Genomic DNA, 27,691 nt, shown 5'->3' on the forward strand with positions numbered 1-27,691 from the left:
ATATTGCCGGCAATAGAGCATTCTGTACTAATCATCACTTTACTGTAATTAAAACATCAAATGTTTCTTCTAATTATGTTATCACAATAGCATTATTAGAAGAAACATTTAGAATTATATGTGCGCTCAGCTGATTGGCTAATCGGCTCAGCGCACATATAATTAGCGGGTCCGCAGCACAGTGACTTCATTGTGCTGCGGACCAGCGAAGAGGACACATCGGGGTGAGTATACAGATCTCCCTACCCCCTCCCCAGCACTGCACCGCTCCTAGCAAGGAAGGGGGGTCACTTAACCCCTTCCTTGCTGGGATGGGTGCAGTCTGACATCAGTCTGGCCCCCAAGGGGTTAAGGGGATGCAATACATCCTCCCTTAACCCCTTGGGGGCCAGACTGTAAGCAGCGATCTGTAAAGATGCTGCATACTGTAAGGAGCACAACACCGCTCACAATTATGGGTGTTGTGCTCCTGTTTGTGTGTTTTTTGTGTTTCTCCCTTTTTGTTTTTCAGATATCGGTATCCTGGGGATTACGTCGGATTCGGTGGACTACGTCGATGACCAGCGGTTGTTTGTTGTTGTTTTTTTTATAAAATGGTCAATGAGGGGTGTGGGGGTGTTTTTATTTGAATAAAAAAAATTTTTAACTTGTGTCTTGTCTTTATTTCTTTACTTTATAGACTTAGTAGTGGAAGCCGTCTAATAGACGGAATCCATTACTAAGTTGGGGCCTAGTGTTAGCCGGTATAAAATAGCTAACACTAACCCCCTATTATTACCCCAGTACCCAATGCCACCAGGGGTACTGGGAAGAGCCGGGTGCCAGTGGTCCCGGAGCGTCAAAATTGGCGCTCCTGGACCGGGCGGCAGCAGGCTGGTAAGATTTAGGCTGGGGAGGGCCTAAACCAATGGCTCTTCCCACCCTGGTGTTACCAGGCTGCTGTCGTTTGGTTTTTAACCCGGCTGGTTATAAAAATAGGGGGGACCCTATGCGTTTTCTTTTAATTATTTATTTATTTAAAAAAAAAACGCATAGGGTCCCCCCTATTTTTATAACCAGCCGGGTTAAAAACCAAACGACAGCAGTCTGGTAACACCAGGGTGGGAAGAGCCATTGTTTTAGGCCCTCCCCAGCCTAAATCTTACCAGCCTGCTGCCGCCCGGTCCAGGAGCGCCAATTTTGACGCTCCGGGACCACTGGCACCCGGCTCTTCCCAGTACCCCTGGTGGCATTGGGTACTGGGGTAATAATAGGGGGTTAGTGTTAGCCATTTTATACCGGCTAACACTAGGCCCCAACTTAGTAATGGATTCCGTCTATTAGACGGCTTCCACTACTAAGTCTATAAAGTAAAGAAATAAAGACAAGACACAAGTTAAAAAAATTTTTTATTCAAATAAAAACACCCCCCACACCCCTCATTGACCATTAAAAAAAAAACAACAAACAACCGCTGGTCATCGACGTAGTCCACCGAATCCGACGTAATCCCCAGGATACCGATATCTGAAAAACAAAAAGGGAGAAACACACAAAAAACACACAAACAGAAGCACAACACCCATCATTGTGAGCGGTGTTGTGCTCCTTACAGTATGCAGCATCTTTACAGATCGCTGCTTACAGTCTGGCCCCCAAGGGGTTAAGGGAGGATGTATTGCATCCCCCTTAACCCCTTGGGGGCCAGACTGATGTCAGACTGCACCCGTCCCAGCAAGGAAGGGGTTAAGTGACCCCCCTTCCTTGCTGGGAGGGGTGCAGTGCTGGGGAGGGGGTGGGGAGAGCTCTATACTCACCCCGATGTGTCCTCTTCGCTGGTCCGCAGCACAATGAAGTCACTGTGCTGCGGACCCGCTAATTATATGTGCGCTGAGCCGATCAGCCAATCAGCTGAGCGCACATATAATTCTAAATGTTTCTTCTAATAATGCTATTGTGATAACATAATTAGAAGAAACATTTGATGTTTTCATTAAAGTAAAGTGATGATTAGTACAGAAAGCTCTATTGCCGGAAATATGAATTAACGGCTTACTGGAGCTTCCTGTACTAATTAATATTTAATTAATAAAACACATTTTCTTTTAAATAAAATCAGTTTCGTTCAATAATTTAATTTAAACGAATCCATCATTGTGCAATTAAATATACTGTCAAAAAATAAATATATATATATATAAATATACATTTATTTATATATATATATATATTTATTTTAACAGTATATTTAATTGCAAAATGGAATCGTTTAAATTAAATTATTGAACAATGAAAGGGACTTTATTACAACGAAAATGTGTTTTATTAATTCAATATATTAAACATGAGAGGCATCGGCATCGGCATACTGCAGAGGATCGCAAACCCCGGTAATAGCAATTCATGTAAACTGTGTTCCCTGCTTTCCCAGATGCATCCAGAGGTGTTTGCATCACTTTCTTAACATTTTATTTGTTATTTTTAGTTGAACCAGATTTCCAAGTAAATGACCGTATGTTTTCAGCCGCATGTCTATTTTTTCCCACGGCCGTAGTTTCATCCGCACATTTACAGCCGCATAAAAAATACAGCCGCACAGTTACATAGTGTGAACCTAGCCTTAAAAGTAAAAACAATTCCCTTAAATACTTTTTTTAAACATTTTTCAAAATAGAAGTTCAGGTGAACCTCCTTCTTATACAGCAGCAATACGAACAGTGCCTAAAATACTTTATAGGTTATTAGGTCTGGCAGAGCTAATTAATCCAGATTCCATATGGCTATTATACTCAGAATACATAGATGCTGTTGCTTCTAGGGTAGAATACTTCCACAGAATAAGGCCGCATTCACACATTCCATATAAATATGCGTTGCGCTGTAATGAAGCTATCATTTCAGCTCGCTGCATATTCATATAGCTCTCCCGCTCTCAGCATCTTAATACAGATACTGCCCAGGTGGAGGGGACTCAATTACAGGCATTCCACGTCTGCGTTTCGTGCGGAACACGGAACGTGTGAATGCGGCCCAGGTTTATAATAGAACATTTATTTTCAGTTGATGCCTACATATATATGGTACAGTGCTTGTTGGGCATTACATTTACAGCTGTGTGCATAAGACATTGGGCCTTATTAATTTCAGTTTGAATTTATTAAAGTAGAAAGAGAAACATTATGCAAACTGAAAGTGCCCTCCTAAGTTTTATAATATAAATCTGCTACAGTAAGTCCAATGTCATCTTCTTTAAGTATAAAAACAACTATATATCATTGCGTTAGGGATATTGCTGCATACGAAATACAAGGAAGGACACTGGACACTGAATCCACCTGCCCTGGCCAGTACAGACATGGCAGCTTTCCATATGGAACTAAGGGGACTTTCACATGGGACTTACCCTTTGTCATTCAGCATAAATAATTCTACATCATTGTGTAAAAATACAGAAATAAAATAAAATATGGTAGAACAGAATATGATTCAGTGAAGAAAAAGAGGCACAAACCCATAGGTCTTTTCAAAGTTAGCAATGACAGATGCCATTAAAGATACCAGGAATATGCTTTTCCTACCTATATTTCATCCATCTAGAATATCTGTCGTTCTCTGTCTACCTCATATCTTTCTACAGTAGATATCTATCTAAACAGTGCTTTCTGCACCTTTTAGCTGACAGTGTATACATGAATGGTTTATTCAATAATTTCAGATTGTTCATGTCCTAGCAAAGGGAGACAACCCTAATACAATCACTATGGCCGAGTGTTGATATGATATGCTCTAAGTGGGATAATTGATTCATTTTTATTTCACATTTTATCTTCTTAAGTCAGGTTCAGATTTAAAGGGAACTCCGATAAATAAAAAATGTTTTCAAATCAACTGTTGTCAGAAAGTTACAGATTTGTAAATGACCTTTATTTATGAATGAAGTTTCTTTTATTTATGAATGAAGTCTCAAGTCTTCTAGTACTTATCAGCTGCTGTATGTCCTGCAGGAAGTGGTGTATTCTTTCCAGTCTGACATAGTGCTCTCTGCTGTCACCTTTTTTCATGACAGGAACTGTCCAGAGTTACAACCTTGCTGAGACATGACTTAAAAGTGTGTGGGTGAGCATTATACTGCTAAAAATGCCATTTGGAAACCCTGCCATGAAAAGCACCATGTGGCTGCAGGATGTCCTGCACATGTCACTGAGCTGTTAGTGTCCCTCGTATCAACATTAGGGGTGATCACCACACCAGCAGTTGGTGCAGTTTATTGCTCCACAGCAAAAATGGGCTTAAAGTGACACTGTCACCTCCTTTTTGCATTTTGACTGCTCTCCCCAGGTGTAAAGGGTAAATGTTACAGCTTTCATTTTATATCACACCTCATGGTGCTTGTTCTGGTAAAAAGCCGTTTTTATCACCTGTGGATTGGTATATGTGGACGAGGCCTTTCTGCATTTGTGCCACATCGCTCCGCCCCCAGCACCACTTAGCCCCACCCCCATCCGTGACATAATTTCCACATAGGCCCCGCACCCTCAGGAGCCATTGGAAGGGCCAAACTAAAGCTCTAGGCCCCACCCCCCCTAGATTGTCCCACACCAATGGCTGCTGAGGGGGCGGGGCCTATGCGGCAATGACGTCACAGATGAGGGTGGTGGCAGAGCGATGTGGCACAAAGGCCGCGAGGCTCCGCCCACATATACCAATCCACAGGTGATAAAAACGACTTTTTACCAGAACAAGCACCATGAGGTGTGATATAAAATAAGTAATGAAAGCTGTAACATTTACCCTTTACACCTGTTAAGAACAGTCAAAATGCAAATAGGGGGTGACAGTGTCACTTTAAGGCACTCCCTATGAAGCTTCCATACTTGAAGCCAAATGTTGTCAAATCCTAAACAGAATCGGGGATTCATCGCTGTAGATGAAACAGTGCCAACCCTTAGCAGTCTAGCTTTCTGTACTTTCACATACTCACCACTCATATTACCTCCTATCAACTTGGTCAGAATGGCCTAGATCAGTGCTTCTCAAACTTTGAGGCGAGCCTCACAAGTGTGTGCAAAATTATTATGCAAGTTGTATTTGAGAGGATTCTTTTTATTATTGATCAAAAACTATGTTCTCAATCAACCCAAAGCACTCAAATAATAGCAAAGCTTAATATTTGTGGAAGTTGGAGTGTTTTTTTTTAGATTTGGCTATCTTAGGAGGATATTTTGTTTGTGCACATAACGGTTACTGTGCAGATTTATTAGGCAACTTAATAAGAACCAAATATATACCCATCTCACTTGTTTCTTTTCACCAGGTAAACCAATATAACAGAAAATGTTGAAAGAAATATTTGACATTCAAAAACAAAAACAAAAACAAATTAGTGACCAATCTAGCCACCTTTCTTTACGATGACACTCATAGGCTTTCCATTTAGAGATTCTGTCAATGCTTGATCTGTTTAGTATCAGCACTGCATGCAGCAGCCGCCACAGCCTCCCAGACACTGTGCAGAGAGGTCGACTGTTTCCCTCCCTGTAGATCTCAGATTTTATGAGGGACCACAGGTTCTCTATAGGGTTCATATCAGGTGTCTTTTTAGACCTTTAGCCATGCTGTTGAGTATTTGGATGCATGTGATGGAGCATTCTCTTGCATTAAAATCATGTTTTTCTTGAACGATACCAACTTCTTCCTTGTACTGCTTAAAGAAGATGTCTTCCAGAAAATAGCAGTAGGTATGGGAGTTGAGCTTCACTCCATCCTCAGCCTGAAAAGGTCCCACGAGTTGATCTTTGATGATATCAGCCCATACCAGTACCCCACCTCCACCTTGCAGTCATCTGAGTCAGAGTAGAGCTCTCTGCCCTTTACTGATCCAGCCTCGGGCCCATCCATCTGGCCCATCTAAAGTCACTCTCATTTCATCAGTCCATAAAACCTTAGAAAAATCAGTCTTAAGATATTTCTTGGCCCAGTCTTGGCATTTTCTTATGTTTCTCGCTTTTCAGCCTTCCTTACCTTGGCCATGTCCCTGAGTATTGCACACCTTGTGCTTTTTGATACTCCAGTAAAGCTGCAGCTCTGAAATATGGCGGCTGATGGCATCTTGGCAGCTTCACGCTTGATTTTCCTCAATTCATGGGCAGTTATTTTGCTCCTTTTTTTCAACACGCTTGCGACCCTGTTGGCTATTTGCCATGATTTGCTTGATTTTTCTGTGATCACACTTCAAAAGTTTTGCAGTTTCAAGACTGCTGCATCCCTCTGCCAGTCATCTCACAATTTTTGACTTTTTAAAGTCCGTCAAATGTCTCTTCTGACCCATTTTGCCAAAGGAAAGAAAGTGGCCTAATAATTAAGCACACCTTATATAGGATGATGATGTCATTAGACCACACCCCTCCACATTACAGAGATGCACATCACCTGATTCACTTAATTGGTAGTTGGCTTTCAAGCCTATACAGCTTGGAGTAGGACATGTATAAAAAGGATGATGGGATCAAAGTACTCATTTGCCTAATAATTCTGCACAGTGTATATGCACCAGAGTACCTATCATTTCAGGTAACAATGTAAGATAAGTTGTCCTATGTGTAGGGCCCAGTCAGCTTAAGGACCAAGGCAATGTGGAGAATCCATTGTCATATTCCTTTACTCACTCCTTAGTGGTCTAAGCCTGGTCACATACAGCATTGTCTTGTTTATGCCACTGTTTTCTTGGAAGACCTCCTGAAGATATGGGTGCAGACAGGTCTGTATGTGCCATTTGGCACTTGTGGAACATTAGGAACACAAGAAAATATTACTTTGCTGAAAGAGTAGTAGATGTTTGGAACAAACTTCCAGCAGATATGGTTGGTAAATCCATAATAACTGAATGTAAACCTGCTGGGGATAAACATAAATCTATCCTAAGATAATAAGAAAGTAAATAGTAAAAGGGCAGACTAGATGGACCAAGGGGGCTTTTTCTGTCGACAATCAGTCCTGTGCCTAGGGCAGCATAGTTGAAGGGGGCAGCACTAGAGTGAGAAAAAAAAAAGATAGCTGCTGCCACCGTACTGTGGCCATGAGAAAAGAAATCAGCATCCCAATTTGATTGAATACACATGGATCAGAACTAAAGCAAAATGTACCTGCAGATTTGAAACTGCAGTCGGCCATTGTCTGTTTTTATGTTTTCTTGGTAGCCATAGAGCTGCATCCAACTTCTGCAGCAACGGGGAATGAAAGGCAGTGCATTCAGCTTCTGAGAATGTTACAGAACCCCAACAGTTAGACAGGTCCGCTCAACACCACTCCCCAGACCATGACACAGTCACCACCAGTGTCTGTGGGACAACCATGGGATACAGCTTCATGATTTTTGCATCAGATGTAGATCTAGTTATCTATGTGGTTCAGGAGGAAACAAGACTCATCACTCCATGTGACCTTCTGCAATGTGTCCAAAGTCCATTATTGTCCTTAATACATACCCATGTGAGGCATTGTTTGTGATGATGCAGCTGTCAAGGCACCCTTCTTGGTCTTTGGCTATTGAACCCTGATCAATGCAACGTATGCCACATGGTTATTTAGGAGATGTCTTACGTGCTCACTGTTGTACTGCTGGGTCAGTTAGGCCGCTATGGTCGAATATTACTGAGATACTAAAAGTGCCATCCAATACTCACCTGTTTGATCAACTACACATAGCCTGCCTCTGTGTGATCTTCTGTCAGACAGCTGCCCATGGTTTATCCGTTCTTTTTACATTCTTGATACTGCGGTTTGAGAACGGCCAACAAGTGCAGCTGTTTCAGACACCCTGGCAATACACTGCCAGACCCAAACAATATGACCGCGGTCAGAGGCCCATTTACCTATAGCTTCCAAATGTTGCCTTCCTGCAGGTGACAGCTTTAAGGGATCAGGGCAGACGATGGCTATGAGGCTATGTGCAGGTGACAGCTAAAAGGGATTGGGGACGGTGAGGCAAGCGACAGCTATGAGGGATCAGGGAAGATGCTGTTCCTTACACTGATAGCACCTGACCTCATTATAACACAGCAGGAATGCAAGCAGAGGTCTTATTCTACACAATGTACAGGCAGGAGGCCCAGGCTCAGAGCCCTGCAGTACTTGCCCCATGTGTGGGCAGCTTGTGGGGGCGCCCTGGCTGTGCTGTCACACATGGCCACTGACTGTCGCGCACACGACCCCTGAGGAGATTCTCCTTTCAGCTGTCTACCAGGATTTGTCGCCCGGCTACACTCGGAGATGTCACATGAGGTTGGGGCCACTTGTCACCTGTGACAGGACCCGGGTTGTGGCGTGACACAGAGCTCGGGGTTATTTACTCTCCGCAGCGCCCACCTCTTAAGAGCGGGGTTTGTGCCTGAAAAGGCGCCGATACTTGGCGCTGCCCCGCCTCTCCTCCCCGCTCCTGCCCTGCTACCCCGGGGCTAGAGCGCCTGCGCAGGGCGCCAGATTTGGCGGGAGGGCCGGGCCCTGGGCGCTTTTGTTAGAGGGAATCTCTGTTGTACTTGTCAGTCTTTCATGTACGGCTGATCCGCCCCCCGCCCACTCCCCGCCCATACCCCGCCCCCTGCACAGCCTGAGAAACTTTCATAGAGCTCTATCCACTTACAAGAAGTACATTCACCTTCTTCATCACCCTCCCCTGACCTTGCTGGAAGGAGGATGGCGAGGAGACCGAGGAACAGGTAACAACCAAGGACTTGCCCGCTGCCTGCACCTGCCCTTACCTTCATGTCTCATTGAGAGCTGCGAGAATAGGAAGAACAGTAACCCTGCTATAGGCAATGAATGGAGCCCGGGGCCACGGGGGCGCTGCATGGTGGCAGCAGGTGGCATCTAGCAGCTGTGGTCAGTGTGACAGCCGGCGGCGGGGCAGGTGCCATGGTGTGTGCCCCCTGCTATATACATGTGCCATGGTGTGTGCCCCTGCTATATACATGTGCCATGGTGTGTGCCCCCTGCTATATACATGTGCCATGGTGTGTGCCCCCTGCTATATACATGTGCCATGGTGTGTGCCCCCTGCTATATACATGTCATAGTGCGGAGCAGGTGCCATGGTGTGTGCCCCCTGCTATATACATGTCATAGTGCGGAGCAGGTGCCATGGTGTGTGCCCCCTGCTATATACATGTCATAGTGCGGAGCAGGTGCCATGGTGTGTGCCCCCTGCTATATACAGGTGCCATGGTGTGTGCCCCCTGCTATATACATGTGCCATGGTGTGTGCCCCCTGCTATATACATGTGCCATGGTGTGTCCCCCTGCTATATACATGTGCCATGGTGTGTCCCCCTGCTATATACATGTGCCATGGTGTGTGCCCCCTGCTATATACATGTGCCATGGTGTGTGCCCCCTGCTATATACATGTCATAGTGCGGAGCAGGTGCCATGGTGTGTGCCCCCTGCTATATACAGGTGCCATGGTGTGTGCCCCCTGCTATATACAGGTGCCATGGTGTGTGCCCCCTGCTATATACATGTGCCATGGTGTGTGCCCCCTGCTATATACATGTACCATGGTGTGTGCCCCCTGCTATATACATGTGCCATGGTGTGTGCCCCCTGCTATATACATGTGCCATGGTGTGTGCCCCCTGCTATATACATGTACCATGGTGTGTGCCCCCTGCTATATACATGTGCCATGGTGTGTGCCCCCTGCTATATACATGTGCCATGGTGTGTGCCCCCTGCTATATACATGTCATAGTGCGGAGCAGGTGCCATGGTGTGTGCCCCCTGCTATATACATGTGCCATGGTGTGTGCCCCCTGCTATATACATGTCATAGTGCGGAGCAGGTGCCATGGTGTGTGCCCCCTGCTATATACATGTGCCATGGTGTGTGCCCCCTGCTATATACATGTGCCATGGTGTGTGCCCCCTGCTATATACATGTCATAGTGCGGAGCAGGTGCCATGGTGTGTGCCCCCTGCTATATACATGTCATAGTGCGGAGCAGGTGCCATGGTGTGTGCCCCCTGCTATATACATGTGCCATGGTGTGTGCCCCCTGCTATATACATGTGCCATGGTGTGTCCCCCTGCTATATACATGTCATAGTGCGGAGCAGGTGCCATGGTGTGTGCCCCCTGCTATATACATGTGCCATGGTGTGTCCCCCTGCTATATACATGCCATAGTGCTATATATGCTATATACTAGTGATCTGGTGGATGATGCTGCTCGTTACATGTCATAGTGAATGTGTTGCAGGTGCCATGCTGTGCGATGCCTAGGGACCAGGTTTGTGTCCCCTGTTCTAAACTAGTGGCCTGCTGTGTGCCCCCTGCTGTGTGTATGCCAGAGTTCGGGGTGGTGTGTGCCCCCATACTGCATACAGATGGTGGTGGCAGGAGACAGGTGCAGGAGATGCCTAGTGATCTGCTCTATACATAGTGAATGTGGGCAGGTGCCATGGTGTGTAATACCTAGTGACCTGGTGTGTGCCCGCTGCTCCATACTAGTGCCCTGGTGTGTGCCCGCTGCTCCATACTAGTGCCCTGGTGTGTGCCCGCTGCTCCATACTAGTGCCCTGGCGTGTGCCCGCTGCTCCATACTAGTGACCTGGTGTGTGCCCGCTGCTCCATACTAGTGCCCTGGCGTGTGCCCGCTGCTCCATACTAGTGACCTGGTGTGTGCCCGCTGCTCCATACTAGTGCCCTGGCGTGTGCCCGCTGCTCCATACTAGTGCCCTGGCGTGTGCCCGCTGCTCCATACTAGTGCCCTGGCGTGTGCCCGCTGCTCCATGTATGTCAGTGAGTGGCAGGCAGGTGCCATGCGGGGTGATGCCCGGTGTGCCCCCGCTCTGTACATGTCAGAGTTGCTCGGGGTTATTTGGCAGGAGATGCCCCTCTTATCCAGCAGTCGCCGCCGCACACGTAGACGCTTCTCTCTCGGTAGTCCCCCCGGCCTGAGCCGCCGCCGGGCACCCGGGATGGCAGAAGCCGCAGCCACGGTGCTGAGTGATGCTGCGGTAACGGTGATCCCCGGTGTCCTGATCCGCAGCTGCCTCCCGGGTTGTGTGCAGTGTGAACAGGGGACAACATCCAGGAGGCTGAATACTGATCAGTGCGGCACATGGCTGGGAAAGTAAACACGGGGATCTGTGCGGTATCGCAGCCTGTTCTATGAGGATCTGTCAGGTGAATACATGGATGCTGGAGATGTGCCTGGGATACAGCCTGTGGGTGAGGTGAGGACAGGCTGCAGGAGGCTTCTAGGGCTCCACTCATCCACCTCTCCCAGCACTATACTCCTATAGAATGTGATTAGTGTCTATAGAATGTGATCAGTGTCTAAGCACCGTATTCCTATAGAATGTGATCAGTGTCTAAGCACCGTATTCCTATAGAATGTGATCAGTGTCTAAGCACCGTATTCCTATAGAATGTGATCAGTGTCTATAGAATGTGATCAGTGTCTAAGCACCGTATTCCTATAGAATGTGATCAGTGTCTAAGCACCGTATTCCTATAGAATGTGATCAGTGTCTATAGAATATGATCAGTGTCTATAGAATATGATCAGTATGTGGGTACTATATTTATATAGAATATGATCAGTGTGTGGGTACTATATTCCTATAGAATATGCTCAGTTTGCAGGTACTTTATTCCTGTATTTTATGCACGGTCCTGTATATTGTACACTGCTGTCCTGGTCCTGCTGTGGTTATCTGCTGGCTACTTGTGTGCTTGTGTATTGATAAACCCTTGGAATAACTTGATACATTGTTGCATCTAAAAGTAAATGACACAAAGTACAGTGTTTCCTCTTCATTGTGGAAGCTGTTTCAGTGTTTGATAGAAGATGGTGTGGCCCACAGCCCTGGGGTTAAGTACCCTGTAAGAGCAATCCACTTAGTATGTTTTTCTTGTCCTATTTGTAAAAGCGGCAAAACACACAGCCCCCACCCACACACACACCCCCACCCATCTGCCCATATTTCATCCTTTCACCTCTTTGACCATTGCATAACCAAGTTCCTTCCAAAGTTGTAGCTTGCTTCTTACCTTACGCTAACCACACAGTGTGATGAAAGCAGTCTCCTCCACTAACCCACTCCCTCACTCATGGTGGACGTCTTGTAGAAACACTGATAAAACAATTTCAACTGCCTCCAACTATCTGCAAGCTGCATCTCCCCAATAGTGAGCTCTTCATACAGTCCTTGCACTCTATCAAGGCAGATGATCATCTCTCACTCTCATCAGGCAGTTTCATTTGTCATCATCTCTTTCCATACAGCTACATCTGGTGTAAAGCTCTCTGCTCTTCAGCCAGGGTACACACTTCAAGAGGGCACTACTGAAAAAAACTGTTTCCTCTATGAGCCTCTGCCCCCTGTCATCTTATTCTAGTGCACTTGCAGTCTGGTCGTTTTATCATGTTCTTCTATTTGCAGTGTCTTTATGGAGATATATGGCAAGTGACTGTGAGAACTCTGAGAAGCTGAGCTTTTTCCTTTCACTTATGGGGAAATCCCTTAGTCACAAATTTGGCTGCATAGTAATAGTAAAACATTCGAAGGTCTCTTGTTGGAGAGGGACTTGCATGGTTCACGTCACATGCTAAACAAGATGAACCTTTTGGGGTTTGACTTTTAGCTTAGTTGCTCAGCAGTACTCTTGTAAAACTTTTCTTTGTCTTCTTTGACCATGAACTGCAGGCGTGTTAGCTATTGTGTTTGTATACACAACAATATGATAGCTGAGGCTCTTAGCCAGATTCCTGTTCAGAAAGGCATCTTGTACTGTATAGATTGCTTTTTTCCTGTTTTATATGTTATTAAAATTGTCAGAAATTTCATTTATCATTTCCATTAGTGTTTTTGTGCTTCTAAAACTTTTGTTACTGAAAGGGTTTCTCTGGTATAATATTTTTCTTTCAAATCAGTTGGTTTCTGAAAGTCAAATAAATTTGTGATGTACTTCTATTCCTCTCCAGTCCTCCAGTACTTATCAGCTGTTGTATGTCCTGCAGGAAGTGGTGTATTCTTTCCAGTCTGACACAGTGCTCTCTGCTGCCACCTTTGTCCGTTGACAGGAACTGTTCATAGCAGTAGCAAATCCCCATAGACAACCTCTACTGCTCCAGAAAGTTCCTGACATAAACAGAGGTGGCAGCATGGAGCACTGTGTCAGACTAGAAAGAATACACCACTTCCTGCAGAACATACAGCAGCTGATAAGTACTGGAAGAGATTTAATGGAAGTAAATTACAAATCTATATAACACCAGTTGAGTACCCCTTTAAAGAATGATGGCATTTATCCTTAGCAGGTCTTGCAGCGGTTTGGCATATTATTATAAAGTTGCACTCAGTTGACATGTATACCCCAGCAAGAAGGTCAAACAAAAGCTCCTTCCATAGTTCTTGGGTTTTAGGTGAAAGTGAAGACAACAGTTTGGGCAGCTTCCAGACAAGCATAAATGTTTGAGTATTTCATAAAGCAGATAAAGAATCTTAGGGCCCGCTTGTGTAAATGACACACGTATTATCAGACTCTTACTACGCTCAGACAGTCAGGTTTATTTTGACTTTATTGGTGGAAAGGTTGCCAAATGTGCAATTTGCCACTCATCTGACAGCAGAAGCAGGTCTGAACATGTAGAGCAATGAACAGCCTGCCAGGACCTCACTCTTGTATCTGTGGATACCAAAAACAGTAGAACCTGTTCAGAGGATCAGTGCAGTGGAATAGCATGCAAGAGAGACCTGACAGACATCCTCGTTCCCGGTCTACATTATTGTGATTTTGTAACTCAAGAAAGTTTGACATTGTTATCTTAAGTCATGAACGTTTCTTCTCACAGTATATACAGCTCGGAGGAAGAGGAGGATGACCTTGAAATGTACGAGCACGATTATGACGGCCTGCTCTCAAAGGGAAAACGGCACCTGGGTAAAACGCGGTGGACTCGCGAAGAGGTATATGAACGTTAATAGCTGGTGCTCGAACCCCTTGAACACAATTGTAAATACTCATTGTTCCCTTTGTGATATATTTTGTACACAACGATTTGTTCTGAAAATATAAGCACATTGAGTATCACTGGCCTCCAGGTTCTAGTTTTGTTGTAAGGTGGTTGCTTAGAGAGTAGAAAGGGAGTGACTTGTTTCTTCATGTCGACTGGCAACCAACCAGTTATTATTGTGTTAGCTTATTGGATATAATGATATCTAGATATGTCTGATTGTCAATTATTAGAGACACAGTTTAACCCATGGAGTCCGCCTGCACATTGTGGCCCATAGTAATATCATCATTAAATTGTATAAATAGAAAGTAAGCAGTAAAAGCGAGCAATAACTCCTTCAAATAAAAATATACAGTGAACTTAGATTTAACTTTTTTTTTTGTACCATTTGCTTTATTTTAGGATGAGAAGCTTAAGAAACTAGTGGAACAGAATGGAACAGAGGACTGGAAAGTTATAGCCAGTTTCCTTCCTGTAAGTCTTGTTATTTTTCAGTTTGAGCATGAATGTGAATGTTCTTTGAGACGCCTATACATTGTAGTATAAATTCACATTTCTGAGTGCTGGGATACAATATTCTTTCAGAGCTGTTTTAGCAAGAAGCCAGTTATTTTCTCCTTTTCTTTTGCTTTTGGGTCCATTACTTGTTTAAGCTTAAAATCAATAAATAATTAAATAAATAGCTAAAACTGAACCGTGTAAACCTAACTTTATAATAGTATCTGGTTGAATGCGCACTATGTGAAGTAAAAATTGTACAAAAACAACATATTATATGGTAATATTTTATGAAAGCAAAAATGTCAAGTACACTTAGGTGATCATGTTTCATTCTTTTCTTTTTTAAGAACCGGACAGATGTTCAGTGCCAGCATAGATGGCAGAAAGTATTAAATCCTGAACTTATTAAAGGACCGTGGACTAAAGAAGAAGATCAAAGAGTAAGCTTTTAGCCTATTCTAACCTTCAGCTTTGTGCCTTTCACGAATACTTACCTTTTCGGCTCTGTTTAGATTGCATTAACAACGTATACCTTTGACACTATGTCCCACTGTAATGGTATACAGTGGGATATATTGCTAATAGTTATAATAATAATAATATATATTTGTATAGTGCCAACAGTTTGTTTATTTTTTTTTTTTTGAAGTCCATACCTTTTGTATAAAACAGCATAGTTTAGCTATATGGGTATGCAAAGAACAGGTCAGTGGGTGCTTACTGAAGTGTATGACTAATATGGCGCCAAAATAAGATGTAAATCGGTCCTAATATTGTTCTCAGTAATTTCCTGGTAATATTTATTGGAATGAAATATAGGGTATTAAGATTGTATTAAAAAAATAAACCGTAAAAAATTAGGAAAAGTCTGTTCTTGGCCAGTACACCGAATGAAACAAAGTTTTTGTGTTGTATGAAACTACTCGAGAGATTTTTATAAAAAAATAAAATATTGCCTCAAAAGTCAAAATGTGTAAAACCCTGCAAGAAAGTTACATTAAATACATGTAAATATTTTTTTTTTTTTATAAAGGTTATTGAACTAGTACAAAAGTATGGCCCCAAACGCTGGTCCGTCATTGCAAAGCACTTAAAAGGAAGGATTGGCAAACAGTGCAGAGAGAGGTGGCACAATCATCTCAATCCAGAAGTGAAGAAGACCTCTTGGACAGAAGAAGAGGACAGAATAATCTATGAAGCCCACAAACGTCTGGGAAATAGATGGGCTGAAATTGCAAAGCTTCTTCCTGGGAGGTAAAGAAACAAAAATAATTGAGAGAGATTGAGAGAGATGCACGGCTTTGATAAGCGTTTTTTGGGGGCAGCCGTTATTTTGGCACCAAAACGTGGCCATTTTTTGCAAACTAGAGTCATCATTTGCATAAAATGGCCATCTTTTGGAGCCAAAATGAAGGCTGCCAAAATATACAGCAGTGTTCTTGTTTAGTAAATGTTTTCCTGACTGTCCAGGACAGATTTAAATTGCTTTCCAATTGTTATCCCAGTGCAATCGGTAACTGTGACTGCACACGTATAACATGATAGAACTCATTTTTCAGAGCCCTCATTCACTATTAGGCTATGTTCCTACAGTTGAACATGTGTTCTTTGTGGACAAACATTATTTTATTATTATTATTATTATTATTCATGATCATTGTTTGCGCCATGCCGACCATCTTTTGGCGCTAAAGTGACGGACGTCTAGACAGCTGTCAATTTCCCATTGCCAGAACACATTCTTAAAGAGGTTATCCTTAAAGGCAACTTTTTTTAGAGACAGCACCACTTTTGTCTCCAGTTTGGGTGTAGGTTCCATTTAACTGAAAAGAGTTTATTTGCAAATCACACCTAAACTGGAGACAAAAGTCATGTTGTCTGTGGAAGAAAGTGGCCATGTTTTTCTAACACTGGATAACCCGTAAACATAGACACTGCATTATCAGAAAAGGTATGATTACTTTTAAGAGTGTAGAATTCCCTAAAGCTAAACTTGCATCTTGCATTCTTAATATTGTCCAGAAACTTTTTATATAGTATAAATTTTCCTGTGCAGAACGGATAATGCTATCAAGAACCACTGGAATTCTACCATGCGACGCAAGGTCGAACAGGAAGGTTATCTGCAGGAATCATCCAAAACCAACCAGCCTTCTGCAGCCACAAACTTCCCAAAAAGCAACCACTTGTTGGGCTTCACCACTCACACCCCACCTTCTTCCCACATCTCTCAAAGTAGCCATGGCCCAGTGAACAATTTTTACTACCACTTAGCCGAGCCACAGAACGTAAGTATCTTTTGTGGAGGAGTGTCTGTATAAAGTAACTCTTCATGTGTCAAAAGGAAACTTGTGCCTTGACATGCAGGTGTATTCCGAAGCCATCCTGGTTTGAAAGGCAAAACCATTAATATATTTTCCAGTTTTTATGATAGGGAACATATGGGAAAATATATAAAGACACTCATTGTTAAAATTTACATCTGTCTATATACAGGAGCTTTTTTCCACATTAGTATAGTAATATAGGTGTTCAGTAAGGCCAAGCAATGCAAATCCAGTTCAGATTACATGTGACGTTGACGGCGTCTCTTCATTGGAATAATAAAGGGCCCTTTAAAGAGTCTGGGCCAGAACCCCTACTGCTTTACATATTTGACATAATGATGCAAACAATCATTCAAACCTTGTGTTTAACATATAGACCATCCTTTATCTTTTTATTAACATATTCCTTAGGGGAACTATATAAATACAATAACAATGGTATATATTTGCTCTTCTCTCCTCTTCAGTTGCAAAGTTAAAGGAGAACTCTAGCAAAAAAAATCTTTCAAATCAACTGTTGTCAAAAAGTTATAAAGATTTGAAATTTACTCCTATTTATAAATCTCCAGTCTTCCAGTACTTATCAGCTGCTGTATGTCCTGCAGGAAGTGGTGTATTCTCTCCAGTCTGACACAGTGCTCTCTGCTGACACCTCTGAACTGTCCAGAGCAGGAGAGGTTTTCTGTTTCAATATATTTTATTGAATTTTTTTCAATAGAATTTTGTAAACATAGCAAAATTTTGCAAACAAGATAGACAAAATATATAGTACATTGTACAGATAAATTATAGAGGATAACAAGGAAAAGTAAACAATAAACATACGGTGACATATAATCTAGCGATATATCTTAAGAGTTATTCATAAAAGTGAAGTAAATCTGCATGTATTACATTCATACATGTATTAATAGTATGTTCATAAACAAATAATAACCAAGTAATAAAACAATTAGAAAAGAATTAAGGTGAAAAGAGTGAACTAGATGTCCATGGTGACCACATCTCTCCGAATTTTACGATAATATTGTTGCTATAGGCTATAGCCTCCTCATATTTGTAGGTTCTGTTTATCTCCTGAACCAATTCTGTTTTATATGGTATACTGGGTGTTTTCCAGCGTCTAGGTATTAGTAGTTTTGCTATCGTTATAAGTAGGCAGAGTAATGTTCTGTGTCGAGGTGCTATATGTTGTATTCCCAAAAATAACATCACCAATTGGGGTGTAATAGATATTGGATATCTAAAAGTTTCATGGATTATATCTGAAACCTCTGACCAGTACATACTCACGAGAGGGCTGCAGGAGAGGTTTTCTATGGAGTTTTGCTACTGCTCTGGACAGTTCCTGTCAAGGACAGAGGTGGCAGCAGAGAGCACTGCGTCAGAATAGAAAGAATACACCACTTCCTGCAGGACATAAAGCAGCTGATAAGTACTGGTAGACTTGCCAGAGTACCCCTTTTAAACACTATATGAGACAGCAAGTTAAAAAAAACAACAGATATTATATATTCAAACCAGAGAAAAATATTGTATTAAATATCTTTTATTTTATATGTTTGCAGGCACCTTATCCTGTAGCATTGCATGTAAATATAGTCAATGTCCCTCATCCAGCAACAGCAGCTGTTCAGGTATTTATTGCTTTTTGTATTATGTAATCATTTGACCTATTTTATAAATGTACATATTGATAAGTAAAGATTTCACCTAATCTGCATACATTGTAAAAGCTATTAATGCAGTAATAAAAATGCAGTGTAAATGCATTATTTAATTGCAGTAATTGTTCATTTCATTGCGTTACTGCATCACATCATTGCAGTAATGAATCATTTTACTGCTGTCCATTTAACACAATGAAACTCCAATATGTGTGAACATACCCTAAGAATGGGATCCATGACATAGAGGTTGTGATAGGTCTCTCACAGCTGGTGCAGAGAAAGTCAGGAAAAGAGGAAGCAGTGACTAGGCAAGAATGGTGGAATCTGAACTTAAAACGTGTTATCACAAATTTCACATGTGGATAAATTGTCTTGTAATGAAGGCCATTGTCATCTGTTGGTTATTCGGTATAGTTGAACGGATGTAAAGTTTTCCTGACCCTCACTTTCAATAACAAATTATTGCCTTATTTTAGAGACATTATAATGATGAAGATCCAGAAAAAGAAAAGAGGATTAAAGAGTTAGAACTGTTACTCATGTCAACAGAGAATGAAATAAAGGGACATCATGCATTACCGGTAAGAGATGTGTGAGTAAATGTCTAGTAAATGTTAAAGAGAACCTGTCAACCCCGTGCCGGGGAGAAGGCTGCCCGACCCCCCCGCAAGAGCCCCAGATACTTACCCCATCTCGCCAAGTCCTGCTCCTGGAGCCTGTCCCGGGACGGACACATCCTAGTTGGAAGCCCGGCGCGTGCACTGCATAGATGAGTCCGATGTCCATAGAGAATAAATGGAGCTGTCATTTTCTATAGGCGTCCGACTCATCTCTGCAGCACGTGCCGGGCTTCCGACAAGGATATTAACGTCGCCTGACTTGGCGAGATTGGGGTAAGTATCCAGGGCTCTAGTGGGGGGTTGGGCGGCCTTCACCCCGGCACGAGGGGGTGGCAGGTTCCCTTTAAAGCCTTACTGTCACTTTAAAAAAATTTAAAGACACATCAAACTTGTTGATTGGTCACAATCTAGGTATTCAGATCCCCACCAATTGATAAATAGAGCTGGGAGAAGAGCTTCGCTGAGTACTTCTCTACCTTCATTGCTGTATTTGGTTCTATAGTAAGTCTATGGATCCTGACTCCTGCAACATGATGGATAGAGCACTGAGACAAAGAGTGAAGCGATTAGCTGTCTAACAGGGAGTAGGGATCCAAACACCCTGACCCTGTCTCCGTGACGAGTCAAAAGTTGTTTTTAAAGTGACAGTACCACTTTAATATCTTTATAACATCTTTTTTTTCTGTACGCTCTATGAAGCATAAGGCTTTCTTTTATCATTAATAGTTTTACCCTGTTAAGTCTAAAGGCACATATCAGTGGCTTTAATAATCACGCTGAATTCAGTCTTTGAGGCATAGCTGTATAGCATTATTTTACTGCGACGGTTAAAGACTCGAGCGTGTATGTTTTTTTGTACACATAATGACCTTGCCGCTCAAATATAGTTGCAATATGAAATAGTAATTGCATGATGACACAACATATAGCAACATTTCAGGCACAGCGCTACATTGATGAAAGGAAACATCTTGACAACTGTTTCAGAAGTGTAAGTTCTTTGGATGATGCAACTGCTTTTATCGGGACTGTAGCTGTGTGTGAGACACCTTGAGCAATTTCATTTTAAGTTCCTTCTTTTTACTATATTTTTCAATTTTCAACCCTTTTTATTTGCAAAAACAGAACCACGCAGAAGAATATCCTGTATGGCAAAGTACAACTATTGCTGACAACTCCAGGCCTCCTGGGGATAGTGCCCCTGTATCCTGCCTTGGTGAGCCGCATAACTGTACACCTTCCCCTCCCATGGACCATGGGTGCCTTCCTGAAGAGAGCGCTTCACCTGCCAGATGTCTCGGTGTTAATCTGTTTATAAAGATGAAAAATGTGCCTGAATACTCAGACACACTTCAGCTTATCGATTCTGTAAGTAGCACGGGAGGTTTTGATTATGTAGTCTTATACTTAATAACAGTGTCTGCATTCTTAAAGTATTTATACGAGTCATTCAAGACACAAATGATTAAATCATTTAATTTAAATGATTAAATAAATTAAATTATTAATAATACTTTTCAAAGAATTACATATTAAATTTGCGCAATGCATTCCGATATTAGTATTAGATGGGAGGCGTTCTGCATAAAGTGGGAAATTTTGTTCATTTGAAATATGTGTACAATATGTGTGCCTTTTTTAAAGGGTTACTCCGGCAAAACTTTTTTTCAAATCAACCAGTGCCAGAAAGTTATGTAGATTTGTAATTTCCTTTTATTAAAAAAATCATCAGTCTTCTAGCACCTATCAGCTGCTATGTCCTGCAGGAGGTGATGTATTCTTTCCAGTCTTAGACTTTATTCTCTGCTGCCACCACTGTCCGTGACAGGAACTGTCCAAAGCAGGAGAGGTTTTCTATGGGGATTTGCTACTGTTCTGGACAGTTCTTGTCCCAGTTAGAGGTGGCAGCAGAGAGCACTGTGTCAGATTGGAAAGAATACACTATTTCCTGCAGGACATACAGCAGTGGAAGACTGAAGATTTTCAAATAAAAGTAAATCAAAAATCTATATAACTTTCTGACACCCCTTTAAAACTATAACCTAAGTTCCTAAAAAGTTAAGTTATGGTGTTATTGGACTATAATGTTTTTTTTTTAGTTATTTACTTATCATTTTCACAGTTACGTAAATTGTTATGTATTGTTACTAATATGCTTATATGGCATCATTTATTTGCCTTTACTGTTATATTGATTAACTACATACAATGCCTGTCTGTCTTTTTCAAGCTTAACAAGCCTGCATGTGCTTCTTTGGTTTAAAAGAGTATTAAGGCTTACCATATAGTCTATGGCACTACACACAGTGCTTAGAATAGTATAGAAACCATTACGCTTCTGAGTATATAATCCTGGTATGAAAAGTATATACTACAAGGGAGTTTGTCTGTATTTTGAACCTACCTTTTATAGTTAAACAGAACTTTGCCTAGAATGTTTTTGGACTACTGTTTAAGGTGGCACCATACATCATGTTAAATGTTTCGTGCCTCCTACATTGTTTTCAGGATTCTTCATCATGGGGTGAAGTCAGCAGTTTTGAAACCAATGAGCAAGGAGATTCCTCACCCAGCAAATCTCCCTCTACCCGAGACTCAGAGCCTTCAGAGGGCATGGGCAGCCTGGGCAGCCCAAGTGATGCACCTGATACAAACTTAAGCAAAAGTATGTTGTATCGGGGGTCATTCATATGTCCCAGCTCTCTAAATCCCCTAAAAAGTGTCTCATCGCCGCCGATCGTCTTGTGCAAAAAGAAAGGGCGACTGAATTGCTTAGCCAGTGGAGAGAGCAGTCCCTTAAGCCTGTCTGGTATCCTCAGCTCTACACCAAAGCAGTCCCCTATCAAAAGCCTGCCTTTCTCTCCCTCTCAGGTAGATTAAAACTTCTGAAAAGTTTTCACTCATTCTAAAGTCACTGGAGAATTAACAAACTAGAAACTAATCTGAAAAAAAAAATGACTAATTCCTCTCACACTCATTGATTTCACATCATGGTGACAACTTTACCAGCGTCTCTTTAACTGGGGAAGGGGGGCAGCGGTGTTGGTGCTTTTAGTCTTTGCTTCTGCTTTTTATTTGTTTGGTGATGGTCTTCAGTAACATTTGGTAATACCTGATGGATTTCTTCACTTAACACTTTAACCCACTTGCCGATATATCATCAATTGTATAAAACTGTATTTATTTTCCCTCAGTTATCTCTGATGAATCAATTTGCCTTTTTATTTTTTTCAGTTTTTAAACACTGCAGCAGCACATGAGAATTTGGAGATGGCGCATCCAAGCCTAACCTCCACCCCACTTTGTGTCGCTCATAAAGCTAGTATAATAACACCTCTTCACCGGGATCATACGCCACGTCTTCAAAAAGAAAATAGCATGTGAGTTATTTCAACTTCACTGTTTATACACTGTTTAGTTTTATTATATTGTATTATCTATTATAAGCATTTATCTGATTTTAAGGCCAGGGCTACACTGCAACTTTTGGTAGTGCCACAGATTGATTTTAAAAGGTGTTTCTGATGTAACTGCCTCCCAGTGCATTAGTACAGTCTCTGATAACATCCTGTTCCCGCACTTAGCTCTGTCATTGTCTGAGCAAGGAGCGGGATGTCACTGGACGTTGTTTAAACAACAACGAATTATGGGCCAAAGTATCTAACATCCAGAGCAGCAGAGGAGCAAGGGAGCTACTGTAAACTGTTTTAATGTATAAAGGGGTATTCCACTCAGGTAAAATACATGTTGAAACCCCCCCCCCCCCCCCCGAAGACTAACAATTTGTCCATATTTGTTCGTAGCCAGCTACTTTATGTTGAAGACACAGAGAACTGTGTGTGATCTGTTGCTTCTCTGCTCTGAAACCCTTTCTTCTGCTCTCCCTTCTGAGACGCTGCATGTGAACTCCCTGGTAGGCTGTCTCTGCACTCTGAGATGCTGGGAGCAGCCAGCCAGGGATGCTGTTTACATGAGCTGTCTCATAAAGGAGGGGAGAAGAGGAAGATCAGAGTGGAGATGGAGTGAACAGTTCACACTGAGGAGACTGAAAAGATAATAACACTTGTAGAATGAATTGTTAGTCTCCAGGAGGGGGATGATTCAACATTTATTTTATCTGAGCAGAATACCCCTTTAACTATCGAGCTACAGCTGAAGTCCAAAGCAACACACTGAGTTGTATTCTCAAAGTTAGTGGGTAAATATAGAGTCTGTATCTAGAGAAATTACTACATTTCCCAGATATGTCTTTGCAGTTGGGGATATGTGTCTGTTTCATTTTTTTTTAAATCTAAATACATTTACATTTATTGTTAAAGTCTTAGGACTCCAGCTATAAAAAGGTCCATTTTGGACAGCTCTCCAAGAACTCCTACACCATTTAAAAATGCTTTAGCAGCTCAAGAATTCAAATATGGACCGCTTAAAATTTCGGTGAGTAGATATATAAGTTGTGGTTAATTTTATGAAGTTGACAGAAAGGGACATGAGTGCATGGATTTATGAAACTCCTTTACTGGCACTTTGTGTGCTTGAAAAAAAGGAGGTGTCTATCAAGTCACAGACTTATGCAACTAATATCTAAAAGCTAGCACTTTTCTGTGCAATATTGGTAAATTTACACCAGCGAGTTTCTCCTCTTCTAACTTTTTTTTTCTTTTTTTTTTTTTTTTAGCATCACACTCCTTCACACCTTGCAGAAGACCTGCAGGAAGTAATCAAGCAGGAGGCTGATGAGTCTGGCATTGTTCCTGAGCTCCAAGAAATAGAAGAACCTCTGCTAAAGAAAATTAAACAAGAGGTAAGCAGACTCAGACCTTAAGATATTTAGGCTTGTTCTTCAAACTGACTAGAGATAAGCCCAATTCAAGCATGCTCAAGTCCGGTCATTCGGCATTGAATACTGGTGGTTGAAGAAGTTGGATGCAGCAACCAGTATTCAAATGATGAACTATCAGAATTAGGTGTTATATACATATCTCTGATCTCTTGAAAAGAATGAAGAGTTGCCATCCATACATAATAACTATAATTGCACAGTCCAACACAGAAGTAGATTTTTTGTAAAGGATTTGCTGTTCTAATGAGAATCTTTTTTTAAATCCGTATAATTTATGTGTCAACAAGAGTAATACCTGCATGTTTATCATGCAGACAGTGTGAACAAAAGCTCTGTATCTAACGTGTAAGCTCTGTTATTTTATTAGAATTAGAGCCGTTTCAATGTTCCCATTAGTCACACCACTGGACTATGTTACCACAACATCTTTTTTGCACATTTCGCAGCTTTTGTTTTGGACAGCCATCACTTTGGCGCCAAAGTGCAGCCATTTTATACAAATTACGGTCGTAACTTACATAAAATAGACAAATTTTTGCGCCAAAATGATGGTCAAAAAATGCCAAAAAAAGATGTGGGAACATAGCCTTATTGTGTACTACTACTTCCAGCTTTCGCTACTGTCACAGCCACTGCTTAAAAAGTTCGTAAAATAAATTCAAGGTTGACACAGTAAAATAAAAGATAATTACAACTTTCGTTTTGATTGAAAATAAAACAGATAAAATAGAGGTGTATGTCGCAAAAGCAGGTCATCAATAATAAGCACGTTCATTATTTGGATTGTTGCAATCTGTAATTCTATTCTGTGTGCACTGCCGGCTAATTTCTTATTGACTCCAATGGAATGCATTGTTATATTGAAACTTCAAAAGTACAGTCGTATTTTACCTTTATTTTACGGTGTGTGAACATAGCCCAAAGCTTTCAGCAGTTGTCCCAATTGACATCTTCAGTGAAATATCAGGGCAGATTGGTGTCATGCAGTATGCCCTTAAAACCCTATTATTTCAGAAATATTGCCTGTAAACAAAGCACAGACAGTGGGTAAGCGGTAGGTTGTACTACTGAATGGTGGCATTTTATTATCAGCATGAAAAACAAATGAATACAGTGGTATTTTTTTTGCTCTATTAGGTGGAGTCGCCATCACCAACGCATAAGGTTAGCCATTTCTTTTCAAGTCTTTGGGAACAAGAGAACCTGACAGCTCAGCTGTTTACACAGCAAAATGTTCTGGAAGATACCTCAGTAAGTACACAACACAATACTAGAAATAAAGAGATCAATATATGTCATGCTAGTAGTCAGAGACTTCATTGTTTATGACTTAGTGAGTACAAATATTTTTTTAATTGGATGTTGTTTTGTATACCCTATACACCTGTCGCTACTGTTAATGTTTATATAGTTCATTATATAAAACGTATCATTTTGTGTTGTATTAAAATTTTTAATCTATACCTTTTGTTGTTATAGAATCTTCTTACCAGTTCCTTGCTGATGAAACCTATGTCTGATAAAGAAGACCATAGAGTGAAGTCTTTTACAGTACCCAGGAACAGATCACTGGCAAGCCCATTACAGGTAAATGATCATCCTAACCTAGCAGTAATTCAAGGGGTCACATCATTACTGTCTCTCCCAGGACTTATGTGCAGAATACAATAGTATCATTATAGGATACAACTATGTCACACAGAGTCCAGCGATGCAGTGATTAAGTATTTGCATTTTATTACGAAACACTATTTGGTAGAAAATAAATTCTTCTAAGATTTAGTTTTTCTGAAGTTACATTTATCAAGTTATCTGAAAGTAAAATCCTTTTTGGTCGCCTATAACAGCCAATCACAGCTGAGCTTTCATATAATTCTGAGCTCTAATTTGCTGCTATTGGCAACAAGGATGAGCTTACTGCAAGACATCTTGTTAAATCTTGACTCTTGTTTTTAATACATAAAAGCATATTTACTCTTTATTACTTTATTAAAGTGAATGTACCACCTGAAGCCATATATTTCGATTTCCATACAGCCTGATGCGTGGCACGGTGCTCATTCCACTGCTGTGGTCCTTTTTTTAATCTGCCACCCAGTTCTCGAGAACGGCGCCATTTAAAATATGCAAATTAGGTCTTTTGGTGCATTGGAGGCAGGCCAAGCACCCCTACTGCACCAAAACCTCCTCCCCCTGACGTATGGCTTCTGTATTCACCCAGTCCCGCCTTCTGTGTCAAGTCTGTCAGTAGGACCCATACCCCGCTCTGACAACACAGCTTATAGGCAGCGCAAGAAGGTGGAACTGGGTGAATACAGAAGCCATACGTCAAGGGAAGATGTTGGTGAACTGGGGGCGCTGGGACTATTTCCAGTGCACCAAAAGACCTCATTTGCATCTTTAAAAAATGGTGCAGATCTCAGGATCTAGGTGGCAGATTGAAAACATGGAACATGTAAAAAGGAAAAGCAAATAAGTGTACCAGATTTATTGAAATCTACCAAAACCTAAAGCACAAGACCCGTATCGGAGAAAAAGCATGAATAGGAATCTTACATGACAACAAGTTTATTATATCTATATGCTAATATAACTGTATATTCTCTTCCAGCAGCAATTCAGCAATGCATGGGAAACAATATCTTGTGGGAAAACAGAAGAGCAGAAGATGTATTCAGAAATGTATCACAAATGTATGAAAACTGTATCTACACTTGTCATGTGATGACAACGGGGTCTGAACAAGCATTATCATAGAAACACTTCATATTCTATTGGGATTTTGTAGTTGAATTCCTCTACATGAAGCTTTGGGAATGTTAATTGGGAGATTTTTGTTGTGGTACAACAGTTGGGAGAAGCACCAAGTGCATTTTTTTCTAGTCACTGAGCTTATTGTTGGAAGTTCACTCTGTCAACAAGTATTGTCAGATGCAAATTTCCTCTTTCATAAAGTGACATTTCTGCCTATATGATTTAGGTATTGTGCTATTATTCAGTGTATTTTACACAACATTTGAACATGTTAAGAAGAACAAAACTTAATACCAGTATTAGAGTTAAGCGAACTTCGAGTATGCTTGGGTCCGTCCGTATTTGAAGACCAATGGCTGATGAATTTAGATAAAGCCCTAGGGAGTCCCGGATAACGTTGATACTGCCTGTGGCCATAGGCTGTGGCCATGTTTTCCAGGATTCTCAAGGGATGCATCCAACTTCTGCAGCCACCGCTAATCAAATGCTGCATGCTCCGATTCGGATGAACCCAAGCGTGCTTGACGTTTGCTCAGCTCTAACCAGTATTGTTTATAGAAGAAATTTATTGGCCGCTAGACAAAGTCTACTGATACAGACGAGTAGCAAGCATTACTACAAATTGTCAATATTTATCACACATGCAAAAAAAAAACTTGCAAAAGGGAGTAATTATTGTTAGTGTTTATAACTGTATTTTTTTTTTTTTTTTTACAGTTTATAAAAATATTTGTGTGTCTGCTTTTTGTTTCTTTTTTTACATACACATTTTTAGCTTTGCTTTAAATGGCTACTGACTGGATTGTTTTTAATAAAGCAAATTATATTTTTATTCACTAATTTAATTTTGTTTTATAAATTGTTTTTTTATATATTATTATGACCCCTCGCCCTGCTGCTATGACTGTAGCGTGTAGACATGCTAGCATTGTGACAAAATAATTGGAATATGTACAAAGAAAATGACCACTGTGCTGGT

At 41.4% G+C, this 27,691-nt stretch overlaps 1 protein-coding gene across 4 annotated transcripts; it reads left to right on the forward strand.

Moving 5' to 3' along the window:
* The first annotated feature begins 8,599 nt into the window (after positions 1-8,599).
* On the forward strand, positions 8,600-27,687 carry MYB (MYB proto-oncogene, transcription factor). 4 transcript variants are annotated; one of them, XM_069973723.1, is made up of 16 exons: positions 8,600-8,693; positions 13,836-13,950; positions 14,403-14,474; positions 14,849-14,941; positions 15,535-15,755; positions 16,558-16,789; positions 18,397-18,465; positions 18,975-19,079; positions 20,244-20,486; positions 21,627-21,989; positions 22,353-22,498; positions 23,438-23,552; positions 23,794-23,919; positions 25,096-25,209; positions 25,438-25,545; positions 26,570-27,687. In XM_069973723.1, exons 1-16 carry the CDS (start codon positions 8,671-8,673, stop codon positions 26,681-26,683), a joined length of 2,259 nt encoding a protein of 752 aa, XP_069829824.1. In that variant the 5' UTR covers positions 8,600-8,670; the 3' UTR covers positions 26,684-27,687. The 4 variants fall into 4 exon arrangements, with proteins under 4 accessions (XP_069829824.1, XP_069829825.1, XP_069829826.1 ...); XM_069973724.1 differs by having other exon boundaries at positions 26,573-27,687; XM_069973725.1 differs by lacking the exon at positions 21,627-21,989.
* Positions 27,688-27,691: the final 4 nt, after the last annotated feature.

Source organism: Dendropsophus ebraccatus, chromosome 6 (genome assembly GCF_027789765.1).
Source record: "Dendropsophus ebraccatus isolate aDenEbr1 chromosome 6, aDenEbr1.pat, whole genome shotgun sequence".
NCBI lineage: Eukaryota > Metazoa > Chordata > Amphibia > Anura > Hylidae > Dendropsophus > Dendropsophus ebraccatus.

Coding starts and splice junctions, on each gene's coding strand:
- MYB (XM_069973723.1), top strand. CDS start 8,671: ATGGCGAGGAGACCGAGGAACAG. Junction 14,475..14,848: donor TTATAGCCAGTTTCCTTCCT/GTAAGTCTTGTT, acceptor TTCTTTTTTAAG/AACCGGACAGATGTTCAGTG. Junction 22,499..23,437: donor CTTCAAAAAGAAAATAGCAT/GTGAGTTATTTC, acceptor TTATTGTTAAAG/TCTTAGGACTCCAGCTATAA.